General features: G+C 47.3%; 1 protein-coding gene across 1 annotated transcript in view; it reads left to right on the forward strand.

Annotated features, from left to right (window-relative positions):
* Window positions 1-20,216, forward strand: part of SLCO3A1 (solute carrier organic anion transporter family member 3A1) — a 239,262-nt gene that overhangs the window by 179,279 nt on the left and 39,767 nt on the right. The window contains exons 3-4 of the mRNA XM_075006755.1: window positions 971-1,069; window positions 9,889-10,152. Of these exons, the coding sequence (XP_074862856.1) occupies window positions 971-1,069; window positions 9,889-10,152 (363 nt within the window). The remainder of the gene's footprint in view (window positions 1-970; window positions 1,070-9,888; window positions 10,153-20,216) is intronic.

The following is a 20,216-nucleotide window of genomic DNA, read 5'->3' on the forward strand; positions in this document are numbered from 1 at the left end:
TAGCTCCAAGCCACTAGGAGAAGACAAATGGTGAGCCATTACACTTAATGGGAAGACACTGGCTATTGGAAGGGAATATTTCCTGTTCTCTGTAACCAGGAGCCACCATAGTCTCAGAGGGAGAGAGAAAGCAACCCATTTTGAAAATCAAGAGTTTTCAAGTGAAATCTACCCAGATTTAGGTGGGAAGCTGTCTGTGAAATCGTGCTTACCCTTGCAGTTGTGAGTTGTGCTGGGATGCTCTTCAAAGGCAATAGGTGCCTTGTACTAGAATAGGGCTGTGTTTAATTTGATAACGTAAAGCCTGAGGTTCCATGTTGATATTTGTTTTCTATGTAACTTGATGTTTGCTTCCCCTCCCCATTTCATCTGTGACTCAGGGATTTCTGTTAAATGAGCTTCTTGTTCATTTTTACCTCAAGCACGTCTCTGCTATGTAAATGCTATGGAGAGTGCATCTTCAAGCAGGCTGGAGGAGGGGTTTCACACCTTAGCTGGTGATGAACCAGACAGGAAAAGTCCACGTAGCTGTTCATTAAGAATTCAGTGTGGATGAGCTTGGGGAGACTGGAAGGACTTGGGATTACCCTGTAGAGCGTAACTAGGCTGAGGAAGCCAGGATAAGCAAAGCTGCACAGCATAAAGAGCACCCAAGATTACAGGGCAGGCAGTGACTGAGCTCCTTCCTTGGTCCGAGTGGTCCCCAACATGCCTCACAACCATTCCTTCAGGTGGATGGAAAATCCTTCCTGACAGTCAGTTCCACCCATCTCTTTCCTCTTAGGAGCTGGGGCAGAGCAAAGAGCATTTTGGGAGGTGGGGGTGCTTGTGTTCAAAGTGTGTGTCCAACCAGCATATCTCCACTCTTCGCAGTATCTTGTCTGACAGCCGTGGGACCAGGAGTTAGCCCAATATGCAATGAACCATTTGTGTCTAATCAATTTCTGTGTTGTTTTCTGCTTCTTTGCAGGGATCCTGTTTACAATGCTGGTGTTTGGACCAGCCTGTGGATTTATCTTGGGCTCCTTCTGTACCAAAATCTATGTGGACGCTGTCTTCATTGACACAAGTAAGGAAAATTGTTTGAGTGGCTGTTGGAAGCATTAATGGTGTATTACAGAACTAAGCTGCTGATTTTCACCCATAAAACCTGTCTGGCTGAATCTCTTCAGGGATCCTTTGGAGTGAGACTCAGCTTCTGGGTGGGATTCCAAACCTTTCACCCTGATTCCCGTGGAGAGGAGGCTGGAAGTAGCTGGGAGTTGCTCCCATCGGGCATCATTGCGTGCAGGCTGTACCAAGGGAGCAAGGACTGTGTGAGCTGTGGAGAGCAAACTCCCCATGTTGCCACTACAGGAAATTTCTGCAGCCTAGATATGCACATACCAGCAAAGAAATGTCTTTTGGTGCTGCGTGCACACCACCTCTCTTGGTGATAGTCACTATGCGACTCTCCACCCTGAACCCTGCTCTGTTCTTCCGTATTATAAATGTCTCTAGAGCCGTCTCCTGTCCTACTAGAGATGATATTTTTTGCCAGTTGAATCCAGTTACATTCTCCTTCTTGGTCACTCAATAATGAGTAGGACGTCTTCATGTCACCCTCCCATTTGTGAGTCCATTGATGGCTGGTGAGCCCAATTCTGGAGCCGCAGGTCTAATCACAAAAGGGGCAAGTATTTGGTAGTTGTTGGAGGAGGCCAGGGCAGTTTTTGGTGCCCTTTTTGTCTTCTCCACCTCTCCTCATCTGCACTGTGGTAGGACCTCTCAAAGTGTGCCACTTGCTCCTGGATTACCTCTGTCCACTGGGGTCAGTCCTGGGCAAGGTTCTCCCGAGTGTCGATACCAAGCTGACTTCAGCACATTAGCCCAGTATGCCTGTGAGGGGCAAAGAGAAAAGAAACGCTAGGGTGATGGATAATAAAATGTTCATGGTGCAGGAGAGGGGAAATAAAATAATTTATTATTTAAACCCTGATTCTGTAAAAAGACATAAGCATGTTTAATTTTATGCCTGTGAAGAACTCCGCTGAAGCCAAAGCAGTTACTTCAGTCAGAGGGGGCCTAGTTGTGAGTGTTAAAGCAAGCCCATAGGCAAGACTTTTTAGAATTGAACTTTTAATGTGCATTTGGTAGAACTTCGATATTAATTATATGGGTAAAATCCTCACAGAAACAAATAGTCATTCCTGCCAGGGTGCTGATAACACTTAGCAATAGAAAAACATCTTAACTAGAGCTGGTTAAAAATATTTTTCAATTAGGTGAATTTTCATCTTGTTTGTGGATTTGAAAATTTCCAATTCTTGATGAAATGCTTCAAAACGAAAATGTTTCACTTTGATTTGTTCTTTTTGTCTATTGAAAAGCAGGATGAGGCAGAAAATCCCCAAAAATGCAAATCAGAAATTTCCAGTTTCACTTGAAATGATTGTTATTCGTTTTGAATCATGTCATCTAAAAATAGGATTGAGGGTCAGAATGACCTAAAAATGTTTCATGTTGTTTGACACTAGTTATCACTGGAAAAGAATTCACATTTTGACACCGTCTAGCTGTAATAATACTCTCGCTTTATTCCGTTAGCCAAAAACAAAACTTCAAGGGAGATAGTTTAGGGACTTCAAGCCGTATTTCCATGTGGCCAATGGGGAAATGGCAGCCCCATGGGGTCAGTCATTTCCCCCAAGTTTCCCAAGAAGACAGAAGTAAGAAGGAAACCAGGAAGTCCCAATTTTGTTTTCTCGCCTGCTTATATTTGGAAAAAAAGAAAACAGAACAAACAGAACAAATTCATTAGAAGTTTCAGAGGGGTTATCGTGTTAGTCTGTAACTTCACAATAACAAGCAGTCCTGTAGCACCTTAACAACTAACAAATTTACTAGGTAATGAGATTTCATTGGTCTTACCAACAAAAGCTGATTACTTCAATCAATAAGTCAAAACAAAAAGCAGTCAAGAATTAGATTGAGCCAAGTATGCAGACAATCCCCTATAGCGACTCAGAAAGTTCCCATCACGCTCAGTCTAATTCTTGACCTTCCCCCCCACCCCTCCACTCTCTGATTTGCTCACCTTGATTATCTCTTTCTGATTTGTCCTCCTTGCTTACTGTTTGTGGTTCTCTGTGCCTCAAATATTGAGTCTGTTCTGGTCTGGCTATGGTCTGAAGAAGTGGGTCTGTCCCACGAAAGCTCACCTAATAAACCATTTTGCTAGTCTTTAAAGTGCTGCTTGACTGCTTTTTGTTTTGATAGTGTATAGACTAGCATGGCTTCCTCTTTGTTACTCCTCATCAATAAATGTATTAGTCATCAAGGTGTTTCAGGACTGCTTGTTATACATTATGGTCATCTATGCTAGAGAGTTTTGTGGGCAAAACTAGGGTTTTATAGACAAAGGCGCAGAGCATTAACACACAAAATGCATTTTGTTGACAAAAAAGCTGTGTAGACACTCCTCGGAGCCCTTGTCTCATCAGAACATATCATAAGATCGATCCACTTTTAATGTTGACAGGAGTTTTGTTGGAACATCTATTACGACAGTAACTTCTGTAGACAGATGCTTCTAGTGTCAACATAGCCTATGAGGGTGAGGGAAAATAATTCTGCCTTTCCAACTCCCTTTGCTGTGGCACATGCTCGTACATCTTGTTAGGAAAGTTAGGTGCTGGTCCATGACAGAGGCTGTATCCTCCTGCGATCAGTATTCTGGTGCAGGTGGCAGTTCTTATGTGCATGTGTCAAAATGTTTTCAGTATATCCTGCTTAAATATTTGTAGATGGGTGGGTGTGTTGTTTAAAAAGCAGAACTCTCTGTTCCTTGCCAGTGTCATCCCTTTGCCAGCAGAGGGTGCTATAAAATCACCAATCTGCTTTCTTGACTGGCTACATTGCAAAACCCCAGAGCTTCTCCCCTTTTGTGGAACTTTTCCTTGCCTTGTTCTGCTGCCTTTGTCTTCAGCTCCATTGTGTCCCAGCAGGCTCCGTCAGTACCACTCACCTTGCTTCAGGGGAGTCGTCCCCTTCGGGAATGTGCTGCACTTCTGTGACATTGCAACACAATGAAGCACCATAAATAGGGGTTTTTGCATGTCCTTCGGGACTGGCTTGCCAAGCTCAGAACCGGCCTATAACCATTGCCTCTAAGGCATGGAGCAGTCACTGTGTCTTGATTTATCATACACAGGGGATGTGTACCAATTCTTCTGGAAACCTCTCGGATTTTTTGTGCTGCTCACCTGCCTATAAATGTAACTTACTGAACAGAGCCTCTGACTGCCCAGCTTCTCTTCCAAGGTGCTCCTTGTTCAAACATTGAGGCTAAGTCTACCTTTCCAGTCCTCTTTTGAAAGAGGAATGCAAATGAGGGAAGTCAAAAATACAAATCAAGTGCTGATTTACATATATCACACTTCATTTGCATAATCTCTTTTCAAAAGAGATTCTTTCGAAAGTAAACAAGCAGTGTAGATGGGGCTTTTTTGAAAATAAACCATCTTCGAAAGTACCTTTATTTTGTTTCAGGTATTTTCAAAAAAGCCCCATCTACACTGCTTTTTTTTGTTTGAAAAAATCTCTTTTGGAAGGAGATTATGCACTTTATTTGAATTTTTGATTTCCCTTATTCACATTCCTCTTTCAAAAGGGGAATACAAGTGTAGCCGTAGCTTGAGTGACTTTTTTTAATCCATTGGTTTCAGTGGCATTAAATCAATGATGAATTTGAGCCTCTGATAGTAATACCTAGCTTTTACCTAGTCTCAGAGGGGTAGCTGTGCTAGTGTGTAACATTGCAACTTGCAAACAGTCCTGATAGCTCAGTGGTTTGAGCATTGGGCTTGTAAACCCAGGGCTGTGAGCTCAGCTGTTGAGGAGGCTCTTTAGGGGTTGGATGCAAACAGATTTTAAAAGATGTAAAATGTGTCAGGGGTGGTTCTTGACCCTTCCAAGAGGAAGGGGACTGGACTCAATGACCTCTCAAGGTCCCTTCCAGCTTTAAGAGGTATGATATGTATGACCTGAAGGTTAACAAATTTATTAAGTAATGAGCTTTTGTAAGTATAATCTGATTAAGTGGATCTTACCCATGGAAGCTCATTATCTGATAAATTTGTTAGTCATTGAGGTGCTACAGGACTGCTAGTTTTTACATGGCACTTTTCATCAGTAGATCGCAAAGCACTTTACAAAAGCAATCAGCATAATCCCCATTTTACAGATGGGGAAACTGAGGCACAGAGCAGGGAGGAAGTGTCTTGCTTAAGGATAGCAAGCAGGACCATGGAAAAAACAGGAATTAGAATCTAGGATGTTTTAGCCCCGTCCAGTGCTCTGTCCACTAAGACACACTGCCTCCTAGACAGAAAAACCCTCCTTTAACCATGCGCACATTAGACTATCGACTCTACCCACTCCAGAGTACACATGATCAGCCCACATTTACTGCTGTACTAGAAAACCAAGTGTGGCCTGTTCCAAGTACCACAGTGGCATTGCTGAAGACGATACTGGACCATGACTTTTGGGAAACCTAGAGGGACAGAGTGACTCAGTCGATCAGCAAGGGACTAGAGATCTTTCAGGGCTGGCCTAGGTGGTTGGTGCCTTCATGTTATTGTCAGCTGAGGTCTGCTGTATGGAAACTAAGCAGGTGGCCTAAGTCTGTTTTCAGATGAATGAGGGCAGCAACATCCCAGCTGGACCTGCAGTCTCAGCACAGCAGCCAGGAAATGAATGTTCCAGGTGGCTGAACTCCACTCTTCTCTAGAGGCCAGTGACAGAGCTGTGAGGGGGAGAGAGTGACCCTGTCAGGGGAAAACACAGGAGGCCTTGCTGTCAGGCTGGCACCAATCCCAGGAGCTGAAGAAGTGGATCTTGGAGGGAGAAACTAACAGTCCTCACAGATATGGTCCCTCAAAAATAAAAAATATTATTGAGCTCTACAGACTTTTCCCGTGAGACTGAGGCATCTCCTTCCCTCTCCACTTGAGAGACAGCTTGATTCCTTCACTTCAGACACAGCTTTTCAGACTGACACACCTTCTGAACAGAGGTGCTTCTTATTCCAGCTGCACACGCATGCAAGCCCCCACCAAGAACGAGCTCCCAGGGGCTGAGGCACATGTTGGCCTGGCTTTCCCAGGGGACGTGATATTACGGTTTCCAGCTGAAAGACAGTTTCTCATTTGCCACAGAGTTTATCCCCAGAAATGAGTCCTGTGATTTAAAGATGGGTTTTTTCAGTGTGCTCATTGACTGCTGGAGGTGGGGAGGGGATACAGACTGGGAGCCAAGACATCACGTCCTGGCCTAGTAATCTCACCCAGGAAATGGGGTGTAGCCCAGGGCCTTCAGTGAAGCCGGATCTATTACTGGCTTGGAATAACAGGTGGACCTAAGGAGGCGCTCCGCAGGGTGCCCATCACGTCCTTGCACTCAGATGGACAGCTGCGCTACACATCTTCAGAGAGAGTTGGGCATGGGGATGTCTCAGAGGATCACCAGAGCAAGAAGCTGCCCAGGAAGGTGCCTCACCAGGGCTTCTCTAGCTGTGGGTGGCTGAGGTGCCAGCACCGCAGAACGTGCTCCAGGGCGGAGCCGTTACTGGGTGATGCCCAGCACAGCCTCACTCATTCACACAGGCTCCAGGTCTCCTCCTGTTCCACCTGTTGTTCGAAATCAGGGAGACCTGGAGCCACATACAGAAACTGGGCGACGAGTGAGCGAGTGCAAAGGAGCAAGCCCAGTGCACTGCTAACTGCGCTTTGTTCATCCATTTCACCATGATTTGTGGTACAAGAGTGCCCAGGGACCCCACCTGAGATCTGGCCCTATTGTGCATGGCGCTGGACACACACAGCATGAGAGCCAATGCCTGTCCTGAAGGGCTTACACTCCACAGACAAATCAGGCAGTGGATGGAAGGGGAAACAGAGCCATGGGCGAGATCAGGTAACTTGGCCAAGATCCCGCAGGAGGTCAGTGATAGAGCCTCAGAACCAGTACCCAGCTCTCCTGACTCGTAACCCCAGGATCTATCCACTGGGCAGCGCTTCCTCTTATCTCTTACTAATCACCCTTCTATTTTCATTGCTCAGGATGGCACCTGGAGTCACAGACTTTCTAAGGCCAGAAGGAGCCACTGTGATCACCTAATTCAGGGGTTCTCAAATAGTGGGAAGTGAGTCACAAGTGAATGGACTATCTAGGGCTGGCAAGCCCTGGGCAGTGGGGCTACAGTTACAGGCCCCCTGCCTGGGACTGAAGTCTTTGGGCTCTACCCCTTGCCCCCCAACCTAAGGTGGCAGAGCTTGCGTGGGCTCAGGCTTTGATCCCCGCCCCTGGGGTCATGTGAGAAAGGGATCACATGCCTGCCCTCCAGCATCTCTTACTGCTCAGCAGGCAGCCCTGCCATATCGCTCTCCTGCCAACATGCCACATGCAGCTGCCCCAGTTTTGGGCCCCCTGTGCAGGCCCTGCCCAGACCTACCCTCCACGAGGCTAGCCGTGAGCCAGATACCAGGGTAGCACCAGCAGAGCTGCGTGGCCAGGCTGACAGACACCCAGCTGGTGTCAGGAGTCCCAGTGTGTAGATTCAGGGGCCCTGGCACCGATGTGGGTGGGCGACAGCCCCTGAGACCCAGCAGTAGCAATGCCTTTGGCATGTTGCAGATGGCAGAGAGTGCAGAGGACGGGCGTTCACAGGGGCGGGCAGGAGCAGCAGAACTGGAGGGGCAGAGGGGGATAGAGCCCCAGCGTGGAAATGTTGGGGGGCTGAGGTGTGTCCCCCTTCCAGTGCTTTCCATCCCCGCAATGTCTCATGGGGGTGAGCGTGGGACCCGCCTGCGTTTCTACCTCCTCATGCGGGGGCAGGGAGAAGGGGAGACCTGACGCAATCGTAGCAGCACACCGACCAGACTGGCTGCTGGGGAGCAGGGACCATCGGCACTCCTCTCCCTGCCTTCCAGCCACCTCCGTTCGTTTGGAGACGCCTGGCCTGCGGGAGGGATAGGAGCCTGGGTGACGGGTGCTGGGGCGGGACGGGGGACTGGCACCTGGGCAGGGGGATAGGCGGGCAGGTTGCCCAATGGGAAGAGCACAGTGCTGGTACCAGCTTCAGAAGAGCTATCACAGGGATGTCAGGAGCTGTCTTTCCACCCTGGAGCCAGCCCTCCTCTTCCCTGCCTTCCCCACCTCCCCGCAGCCCCCTGGCAAGGGCAGCCCTTCTTATCCCTCCACTCCCCCATCGTCTGCACGTTTCCACCCACCCCGCCACCAGGTCCCTTCAGTTGAAGACGAGTGGAATCACTTCTGAGAGGGCAAAGGAGCAGGGGAGGTTCCTTCCCGAGTACGTGTCTTGGTGTTTGCTTTCTTTTCCGTCCTGGGGGTCGGGGTGTGAGGTCCCTGTCCTGTACCTCTGAACCTTGGCATCCAGCACTTTGTCTCTCTCATGCCAGACACACAGGAAATCTGAAAGCACTTGTGAACCAACACAGACAGCTCTGCTGAGCAGGGAGCTTGTTTTCCTCTGTGTTTGCTTAGTGCCCACTGCCTGTCGATAGCGTGAGCAGGAGTGTGTAACTGAGAAGGGATCAGAGATCTTGGGGGCAGCGTGCTGGGGCAGTTCAAGTCGGCGAGCTTGTGTCGCACAGAAAAGCCAAGGGGCCTTTCTGAGTTTCAGAAGCATTCGGCCCTAAAATGTGGGATCAGATCCCTCTACCCGGCTTCTTCAGTAATATTAATTCATCGTTCTGTGCCCTAGAGCAGTGTTCCTTAAACTTTTTGAGACCACGGAATACCAAACAATAATATTTTTATGCGGAATACTTACAAAAGATTTCTACAAACAGACAGGCAGCAACATATGCAGTAAAAACAAAAGGAAGTAATTTAATCAGGTATCACAGCAATGAAGAAGTAACATTGTATCTGATTTTAATAACATAAACTTTGAATTATTTTTCCAGACGCTCCTAGCACACCTGCGAGCTGCTCGTGGAAACACTGAGCTAGAGGTTCTAAGCAGGATCACAACTCCATTCTGCTGGGGTTGAGTACACACCAAGATGCCAGGTTCCTGGCCCCATAGAGCATCCTCCTCTCTCTCTGTTTTATATCTAGGCCAGAAGATTTCCCTAGGTTTGCTTGAGTCCTTAACTCCATTCATTATTTTTTTAATAAAATGAAAATGTATGTGCTTCGTTTAAAGCATTGCCCTGGAGTGGAGAGGAGGGGTTCAGTATTTAGGCTTTCCTGGGGAGAGAGGACTACCGCAACCCTCTCTCACTACAGCAGCTTGGGGCCAGGTGAGATGTGGGCACAGCTGGGGGCGATCAAGGTTCATCTGCCCCCTGTGCTCCCCAGCCAGAGAGAGGAACGCAGCAAACTGCACTTTCCCTGTGCTCACTGTCGCAGGAGAACGGACAGCACTGTTCCCATACAAATTGGTGTGTGGGGGGGAGAGTTTCAGCACCCCTCACTCTCCATAAAAACACCTGAGGGGTGGGAGGCTCAGGGCTGGGGCAGTCCTGGCCAGTGGGGAGGTGCTCACCCAGCCAGCCCCTTCCACCTGCTTGGTGATTCTGTCTCTTTACTGTATGGATTTATGAGAAGCAGTCCTATTCCAGGCACATCCTGTTTTCCTGGCACAACCAAATCCTGATCTTGCTGTAAATTATGACTGGGGGAAGCTTATGCCAAATTTGGTGGCCCTAGCTCTTACCATTTAGGAACAGTTCTTGAGCAGACAGACAGGCAAGCAAACAAACTCTCAAATATACAGTAGAATGCTACTCTGTGGTTGACTTTAGCCCTCTCACTCTTTAACCCTTCATATTTTTCTCCCTTCCATGGGATCACTGACATGTGGTTTTGCCATTGCAGGTAAACTGGATATCACCCCGGATGACCCTCGGTGGATCGGCGCGTGGTGGGCAGGCTTCCTGCTGTGTGGTGCCTTACTTTTCTTCTCATCCCTCCTGATGTTTGGATTCCCACAGTCCCTGTCACCCAGGGTAGAGCACACGTTGGAAAGCGAGCAAGCCATGCTCCCTGAGCAGGACTACGAGAGGCCCAAGCCAAGCAATGGGGTCCTGCGACACTCACTGGAAGGGGAGGATAGCAACTCCTGCTTTCAGCAGCTGAGAGGTGACACAGTCCTCTTTTATTTGTGTTTCTACAGCAAGCTCATGGTTGGTTAGATTCATAACATACCCTGTTGGAATTTCTCTGCTGGGCTTCTACTAATTCCTGATATTGTACTTGTTTTAAGGCGATACACTGTTCCACTTAAAGGGCTTTAGTTAAGTGAGCCCAGGACACAGCTTCCCATGGCCTCCATTGGCTGGGAATGGCAATCTGTAGCCAACAGGAGCGGCAGATCATCCATACCTGCTGAAGTACTTGCTGAATAATGATCATGTATGGTCTAAGAAACTTATGCGTTGCCCAATTACTGTTGTGTTCCTAGAAACGCACTATAGAAGAGGCTGGTGTTCTGATTGCTGAGTACTAAAATACAAAGCAGAAATGGAGAAGCCATTGCACTGAAATCAACAGGCTGAGCCCAGGGATAAATCTGACTGGCTATGAGTTTGAGAGGAGACGCTTCTTGCAAGCAATGGCAAGATGTAATTAGCAGAGATGGGTAAAGTACCCAAAAGTGTATTTCAGTAAAAATGCAGCTGCTTTCACTTCTGGGTACTTGAGTACAATAAAGATGTGACGTGTGTTTGTGTATGTGCAGGTATGAGTGTACTTTTACTCACGTACAACAACAAGGCCTGTGGCACCTTGTAGACGAACAGATATTTTGGAGCATAAGCTTCAGGTGCACCTGACGAAGCGGGTCTTTGTCCATGGAAGTTTATGCTTCAAAATATCTTTTAGTCTATAGGGTGCCATAGGACTTCTTATTGTTTTTGAAGATACAGACTAACTAGGCTATCCCTCTGATACTCTACTCTCAAGTAGTTTTCCAGGGAGACACTGGTGACTTGTATTTAAGTATATTCCCCCCAAGCAGCTGGACTTTTACTCAACTAACTTGTTGAGTACTTTTTCCACATCTGATAATTAGGGTGTTTGGAAGGGAGCACTGGCATATTTTCTAAGTCCATTGAAACTTTTTGTTTCAGAAGCTAGAGGAGGTAATCCTAGAGACAACCATTTTAGATTTTATTCTGGCAACAGGAAAGAATTGGTTGTGAATCTGAAGATTGAAGGCAACATGACAGAGATCATGAAATGATAGATGGCATGATTCTGAGAGAGAGAGAGAGAGTAGCAGAATAAAGACACAATGAAAAAAAAAGCTAAGGGAAAAATGAATCCAAGAGAGCTTGCAGTTTCTCAGGACAATGTTAGGCTCAACAGCAAACTTTCCTGATGCAAAGGAGAGCTAAGAAGAACAGTAAGAGACCAATACAGCTCCATGAGCAGCTCTTTAATTACCTGAAAATCAAAACAAAAAAATCCTATAAAAAGGGCAATAATGGACAAATTGCAAAGGATGAGTACAGAAGAATGGTGCAAGCATGTAGGGACAAAATCAAAAAGGTCAAGTGAAAAAAACTGAATTATATAAAGCAAGGGACATAAAAGGCAACTGAAAATATAAAGTCCTCTAATTAGCAGAGAAGGAGAGCTTGTTATGGACCGCATGAAGAAGGCAGAGGTGTTTAATGTCTATTGTGCTTCAGTCTTCGCTATGAAGGTGAATTGTGAGCAGACACCTAACACAATTTCTGTTAACGACAAAGGGGAAGGAACATAAGCCAAACTAGGGAAAGAACAGCTTAAAAGTTATTTAATTAAGGTAGATATATTTGAGTTGAGGGACTAGAGAACAATCACCCCAGGGTACTTGAGGAACTAGGTTGAAACTAGCTATTAGTGATTATCTCTGAGAACTCAGAGAAGGTAGGTGAGACCCAGAGGACTAGAGAAAGGCAAAGGTAGCATGTATTTTTAAGAGGGCTGGAGGGGGGGAGAGGATTCATAGAATTATAGATCAATCAGCCTAACTTTGATATTTGGAAAGAGACGAACAAATTATTAAGCAATCAGGTTTGTAAGCACCTCGAGGACAAAAGGATGATAAGGAACAGCCTGCATGGATACGTCAAGAACAAATCACACCAAACCAACCCAGCTTTCTACTTTGGCATGGCTATTTGTCTAGTGGATGGGGAAAAGATATAGATGAGCAGTATCAAGATCGTAACAGGCTTTTGGCAAAGTCCCACATTACATTCTCTTAAACAAGCTGGGGAGGAAGTTACTGTACAGTAGGTGCAAAACTGTTGAAAAATCATATTCCAACAGTACTTTGCTGTCACACTTGGGGAATGGATCTGGACCAGTGGTGTCCAAAAGAAAGTTCACAATCACCACAGCCCACGCCCCTTGCTGAGTACCACCACCCTCCAGAGCCAGGCACCCTCACCCTCTCCCCCGAGATTATTCACCATAGCTGCACAAGCCATGGCTGGAGTTGGTGCCCTTTGCATGAGTGAGACATACCTGGAGCCATGCAGTGGCCTGCCATGGCCACAGGAACTGGTGGCTCAGAGCTGCAGGAGGACCTGCCTCTGCTGCTGCTGCCACGTGCTTGTCTCACCAAATGGTGGGGCGCGTGTGTGGAGCAGGCAGAGGGCGCTCCATTTTGCCACACCGCGGTTTCCTATTCGCCAAATGTGGTGAACAGGAAGCATATTGGACACCGCAGGTTTAGAGCATTCCCATAGGTGGCTCTCTTTGATCTAGTTCTAGTCCATATTTTCATTAATATCTTGGATAATGGAGTTGTGAATATGCTTGTACAATTTGCTGATAACCCCAAGCTGGGAGGCTTGCAAGCACTGTGAAGTGGTGGATTAGAATTCAAAATAACCCAGAGATATTCAAAAAAGGGCCTGAATCATAAAAGGAAATTCAAGAAAGACAGGTGCAAAGTACTACACTCAGGAAGGAAAAAAAGAATGTACAACTACAAAATGGGGAATAGTACTGCTCAATGGCAGGGGCTGGGTGAATTTAGACTTAAGAAAGGAAGACTGAGGGGGGACCTGATGCATCTTCAGATATGTTATGGGCCATTATGAAGAGGATGGTGATCCGTTGTTCTCCTTGTTCACTAAAAGTAGGACTAGAAGCAATGAGCTCATTCTGCAGTAGGTGAGATTTAAGTTAGACAGAGAGAAACTTTGTAACCCTGAGTGCTGAAATAAGCGCTAAGGGTGGTTGTGGGGTTCCCATCAGTGAAAATGCTGAAGAACAGGTTGGGCAAATATGCCTCATGAGCAGCAGTGCCTGGGGACAGGGTGGGAAAGGAGCCCAGCTGCCCATCCCCAGAAGGGGTGTGGCCAGTGGAGGAAGGGCTGGGACTTAGGGCAGTCAGCCCTGGGCTCCTCCCATCACTGCGCATGGAGGGGCAGCACAGCGCTCTGCAGTTTTTCAAAAGGGCCTGGAGCTCTAGCCACTTCTACTACATCAGTGGTTGGAATTGTGGGCCCCTTTGAAATGCCAGGCCCAGGGGCAGCTACCCCCTTTGCCCTCCCTATTGGCAGGCCTGGTCATGAGTGGTCTAGGGTATACTTGGTCCTGCCTCTTGAAATCCTTTTCTGCCCCAGTGTCTATGATTCTGCAAAGTCCATTGAACTGGGATTGCTTTGGGGAACATTAAGCAATTGGCATGTATTTTGCTTAAAAATAAGCGCCATCCCTTCTAAGTAAGGGGCCTTGGCATATATGGGTTAGTGTAGCAGTCAGCAACCTGTCCGAGGCAGAGTGCCAAAATTTGACCTTTTGATCTCTAGATATGGTCCGAGTGTCCGGTGTTACTTTTTAAAGTCATTAATAGTCCCATTTACAAAAGCTTCATTAATATATAAATGAGGATGCAGAGCTTTACCATTTAGGTGGTGGTTGGTAGCATTAGCTGGTCTTTTGTTAACCCACAAAGGGCATGGCTTTGAGTACACTCCCGGCTGCATGGGAGAGGAGGCACAAGGCTGAGCTCCTGCCTCACATGCCGATGAAAATAGGTTCATCTCCCACTCTTGGCACGTGTGCCAGGGGTTGCTTACCCCTGTGTTATCATATCTGTGTGTTTGAATCTTTAGGTGCATGTGTATTTGTACAACTGAGTCCGGGAGAATGGGTCCACGTTTGTATGGGATAATGTTTATGGATTGTCTGAAGGTGCATCTCTGTGCACAGGGAGGTTGTGTGTGTGTTTGTGTAACATAACTTCGGGTAAGTGTGGGGATTGTTTTTGAATATTTAGGTGTATACATGTGTCCAGTTGCATGGAGTTCTGTGTGCATATTTGTGTAGGAAGTTGGTGTGCTTGTGTGTGTGTGCGTTTCTGTCGATCCATGGGGTGTGTGTATTAGTGGTGTGGACAAATGTCTGTTGGAGCTGCGTCTGTGTTGTGTTTGAAGGCTGCATTTCAGGGTTCAACAGAAGCTTCTTTTCCAATACATTTCTCTAATCTGTTCCACACCTTGCACCCTTAAGAAGTGAGTGGACAGAGAAGAGCTGTGTTACTCTGAGATGTTTCCAGCTGTGCGCTTCCTGCCAGACACCAACATGCTTTCATCAGGCACGTGGAAGGAAGTTCTGAGGCCTGGCAAGCTAAGAAGTAGGAATGGGCTGAAACTCTTGGTTCTCTAGAAATCTTAGCACACAGAAGGGATGTGACTCTCATATAAAAGCAAATAGCTCAAAGCCTTGGAAATGGCTTTCACGTTTCTGCCAAGGTCTAAATGTGGGGGAGGGACCGACCTATTGGCAGCAGTGGCTTCTTCTCTCCCCAGGGGTGTTCTCATGCTGTGAGGAGAAACACCCTTCAGAGGCCTTTAAAAACCAAAATGAAATCTCCGCCTTTGAACAACAGAAGAAGTGGAAATCAAAGGCAGCAGAGTTGCCTAGCTACTAAGGCAGTCGTGCTGCCTGCGTAGTCACTCCTAGCATAGCTCTCCCTTGTAATGGAAAGGCATCATTACATATGGGCAGGCCTCAAGGAGGGCCCCTTCCCAACCTCTGCCCCCACTGAAGTAAGTGGGGTCTGGGCCGTCTGGTTTAACCACTGGTTCTAGGCAAGTGATAGGGGGATGACTAAGAACAGCAGGGTGCTGACCTGGGCTTCAGCTAACAAGGTTAATTGTCCCACTGATTCTGAGTGGAAGCAATTGATCGTTATTTGTGGGGGTGGTACCAGCTCTCTGCAGAATGTAGTGCTGGTGGAGGGGTACTCAGGCCACGTCATTTGAACCTTAGGCTTATGTATTAGACCCATGGTTACAGAAGTAAAAACACCTAAAAATTACACTTGAGTCATTAAATCTCATTTCCTGAGCTGTGCCTGGGCAGCCTAGGGGAGTCACCTGGACGCTCTGCTCCTACTCAGCGCTTGGGAAGGATGAAACTGTGTAATGGGCTAGTACAGGTTACACCAGGGTTCTGGTTCTGGTGGGCAAGAATTTACAGCAGGGGATGGGCAACAGAGTGGATTCCTACATCGATTTCTATTTATCCAAGGAAGTCTGGGGTGAAACAGGGAGTTGAACCCTTGTTAGCTAGCACCTACCCACTGGGCTGTCCTTCCTTTCCTTAATGTTCGAGATCAGTTCAGGGAGTTGCTTCATACTATTGCACCTGGCAATGGCATAGGAGGTTGTCACTTCTTTTGTGCTTCATTAGAGGTAACCATTTTAGAGTTCAGGAAAGGGTTAACAGTTCTGGTCTACCACAGGGGAAGGATAGGCCAGTTCTGCCCAGGCGTTCTGCAGCATCTTTGGCAGTGCACAGTATTCTTGGTCTAAAGTGCCCCTTGCTATTCCACTCCTAAGCTCCCTGTATACAGCTCTGTGAATGCCCCTCACGTCTGACCTACAGCATCCCTTGGTATCCCTCTGCCTGGCACTCAGTCAGCTTTGCTGATACACCTTCCATCCTGACTTGCCTCCAGGTCTACCACTACTGCAGGAGCAGAAGCGAATGAAGCCCAGGGCCTTTAAATCACTGCCCAAATTCTGTGCAGTGCACTCTGGGTGGTGCTGAGGACTGGTCCCAGCCCTACCCCATTTAACTGAGCCCCCATCCCTTCCAGTAGCACGGAGCTGCCTCCTCCCACACCTTGCCCAGGGGCCCAGCTGGGCAGTCAGCCCCCGTGCCTGGCACCATCCCCTGCTCGTCCAGTTGTGGGACAGCATACAGCTCTGCCACTCAGCCTCAGACCTGGCCTGACCCCCCAGCTGATCTTGTTCTGGGAATGTCCCCCCACCTCTGCCACTGCAAATGAATGACGACTGGCAGCACCTCCTGCCACCAACCAGCAGTCCTCTACTCATCACCAAGGCAGTGCACGAGCTGATGTCTGCAGAGAGCAGCTGTCCTGCCTCCCTGCTCAGTACCGTCCTCACAGCTTTCCTTGCCGTGCTGCTGGATTCCCGCGGGTGCCAGCTGCCAAATTCCCTTATTCCACCTCCCAGGAAACTGACTGGGGAACAGAAAGCTGCTGACTGGCAAGAGGCTCCCAGATCTCGCAGGTGGGTTGCAGGCAATGAAAGGGCTGCAGGCTGCAGTGGGACATAATAGGAATAATCGTAATCAACCATTAGCATTCACAATGCATTTTCAATTTAAAGCACTAACTGAGCATCAGGCAAAACCTTTCCATGCTTTGGTGAATGGGGGTTGGGCGAATTTTCCTGCTGTCAACCAGGAGCCTGTGTGTGCCACTTGAACCTGCGGTGGCGGTGTGCTGTCTCAGGAGAGGTTCCTTGCTCTTCACCCCATCGTTCACTTTTTAGTGGTGATTGGCTCTGGCCCCTTGTGTCCCATCTTTCCTCCTTCCATCCTTCCCCAGCTAGTGCTGGCTTTCTGCTACTTTTGTCTTAATGAAGAGCTGTGCCTCTCAGCCCTAATGTTGTTGTGAGAAGCTGGTGATGGGAGAGACCTTGCTCTGCAGGCTAAATGGGAGATTGTTTTTCATTCTGCAATTTGTCTTCTGAGATGTACTCTCACCGCGCACGTTTCCTGCATTTGGCTGTCTGGGCTAGATGTTAATGCAAAGGAAAGAGTCCCCCATATCTTGAGCATTCTAGGCCAAACTCTGTTCTCACTTAGGCTGATGCAAAACAGTCATGTCGATGAAGTTACTCTGGACTCGCCCTGGAGTATAGCATCCTGAGCTTGTGTGTCTTGCTTCTGCTGAGCATAATTCCTTAGATGGCGTTTTCATTCCATCCCACTCTCCAGCTTCTGTGCTTCCACTGTTCTGCTGTGAGGGCTTGTTTAGGAGCAGCAACATCAAAGAAGAATCATGTTGGGTCAAATCATGCACATTGAGCAATACCTACAACTTCCGCAAGATGTTAGTCTGCTTAAAGTGGGGAGTGATACTGGAAAAAGAACTAAAAGCTGCTGTACCTGTTGAGAGTAAACTTTTTGGTGCAAACGATGTCTTTTCTTTATATGTTTGTACAGCCACAAGCACAAGAGGCTCTGATCTGAGTTGGGCTCTACTGTAATACAAATAATAATAATAATAATATGTACGACCTAAAAATCTTTCCAATTAATTTCACTGGCAATGAATTGAGGCACTAATGACCAAAGCCTGATGCTGCTGAACTCAGTGGGAGTTTGCTACTGACTTTAGTGGGATTACATGTGTCCTTATAACCTCCTTGTCATTTCCTGCACCCCATCAGTGGAATGGGAGATAGGGGAGTTGCAGCGTTCATGTTAGAACTGAAGCCTTCTCCCTCACAGTTCAGCCTCGTCCCTCAATCCCACAGCCAAGTTACAATCCTTGGTTCCCACTTTGCATTCTTGTACCATGGAAATGGAGCCTCAGATTGACCATTCTGTCTAGTCTAGACACGGAAAAGCCTCCAGAGGTTTGGGTGCTTATATGACTACAAACCAGTTTCGTCTGGAATTCACACCATGGTCGTGCTCTATTGTTAAGAGCCCCAGAGCTGCATGGATTTAGCTGCATCAAAGATACCATGAAAAGGACTTTTCTTATGCCCCTTGTATTTCTGCTTCCTGCCACAGATATCCCAGGATGCCCCAATATTGAGATAAATTATAGTTGTACTGCTCTTGTGCTGATACCGTATGATCATTTTAGTGCTTGGTTCTCTTCAGATATTTGGTAAATGTGAAGCATGATCTGGGGATTAAAACACATCAGGAGTGGGAGAGAAGGCTCTTAGCACCACCTCCGAAATTGCCTGGACATGTGATGTCACTGGGTGATCCCCATCTATACAAAAGACACAGTAATGGCTTTCCTCCCAGGCCTGGATTATTTGCATGTGTGGGTGTGAAGTGTTTTGAGATCTTTGTGCAGAAGGCACTGTAACATTACAGAACTCAATTATGAATGGAACTGTTTTGTTGGAACATAAAAGCCATCCAGAGGGTTTGGGTTCATTGTTTCCAAAGCTGGAAGAAACCAGTGTGATCATCTAGTCTATCCTGTATAACTAGTGCTTTTCTTTGTGCCAGTACTTGCCAGTACTGAGTACTGGCACCTCGGCATCCCCAGCCATGGGACTGGCTGAGGGGGGATGGGCACGGGAGCTGTCTGAGTATCGGTTCCTCTTTTGTTTTACAAAAAAGGCACAGTGTATGCCATGCTGTAGAACATCCCCTAAACAATTCCTGGAACAGAGCTTTTAGAAAAACGTCCAATCTTGGTTTAAGTTGGGTCAGTGGCAGAGAATCCTGACCTTTGAGTAGATTTTTCCTGAGTTAATTATCCTCGCTGTCGAAAATGCGTGCCTTTACATCCTCTCTGAATTTGTCTGGCTTTAGCTTCCAGCCACTGGATTGTGTGATAACTTTTTAGGCGAGATTTAAGAGCCTACTTTTAAACACTTGTTCCCCATGTAGGTACTTACAGACTATCAGCAGGTCATCCCGGAACCTTCTCTTTGTTAAGCTGAATAGCATAATTACCTTTCATGCCTAGGTGCCTTCCAAAACCTCACCAAACATCTTTGAACACTAAAGTATCAAGGAATCTTAACTCAAGTCCTTGCAAACTGACTCCTGCCACTCTCAGAAGAAATTCTCCCAGAATCCCATTGTGGCTTCCAACCATTCCGGGGAACAGCAGACATGATCTTCACCATCTGGCAACTGCAAGAAGAATGTCACAAACAAAACCAAGCCTTATGTGTTTCATCAGCCTGACCAAAACATTAGACTCAGTCAATCGCAGCACCCTGTGAACCATCCTCTCAAAGACTGGCTGCCCCAAAAAATTCATTCACCTAATTTTTCCTTCTTCTCATTGCACTGTTGTAGGAGGACCGGGATATTAGCCTATCCCCCTCAATACATGACCTTGCTTTTTATATTAGTATCTGTGCTGCAGATTGAAAACATGGCTCTATAGAAGATGTGCCCACTAGAAGAATGAACTCCAGCACCCCAATTTGTAGTTTGTTGCTTCTCGAGAATAGCTAAACCTGGTATGAGGAGCAGAGCTGTGCCATCCATAGGGCAATTTGGGGTGTTTGCCCTGGGCCTTGTGCTTTGGGCCACTCCAACTATTCTTGGGGATTACCTGGGGGGCTTGGAGACAGCATCAGTGATTGGGCCACCACACGCACCACAGTAGTGGAAGCCATGAGAAGGGGAGTGACCCAGCGGCCTCTCTGCCACTCATTTCCCAGCTGGGTCGTGATGCTTCCCCATGGCGGCGGGAAGTGGAGGTCCCTAGCCACGGGGAAGTGCTAGGGAGCCTGACTCTGGCTGCTATTACACACACAGCATCCCAATAATCTCCTGGGTCATCTCTCTCAAGGGAGGTGCCTTCAGGGAAGGAGTGTAGTGGGAGCAGAAGAGGATGGAACAGGGACAAGTTTTGGAGGAAGTGATGGAGTAGGGGAATGGTGGGGGTGGAACAGTGGTTGCCTCGACTCCGCTCGGGACAGCTCTGATTGGGAGGTTGCTAAGTATCCACTTTATTTTCCATTGGTTATTTGCAAATCAAACTACTCATTGGAAGTAAAGTACTTGCTAATGACATAGTGGGACATACAAATAATGCAGTTGGGTCCAGGGCTGCTCAGCGCCTCTCACAATCAGCCCCCTAGTGGTTGATTCTGGAAAGAGCATGTGTTCTGGAAGTCAGGTCAAGAGGATGGAGATGTTAAGCAAAGGAACGGAGGGGTCTGAGGGAA

This window comes from Carettochelys insculpta, chromosome 12, assembly GCF_033958435.1.
Source record: "Carettochelys insculpta isolate YL-2023 chromosome 12, ASM3395843v1, whole genome shotgun sequence".
Classification (NCBI taxonomy): domain Eukaryota; kingdom Metazoa; phylum Chordata; order Testudines; family Carettochelyidae; genus Carettochelys; species Carettochelys insculpta.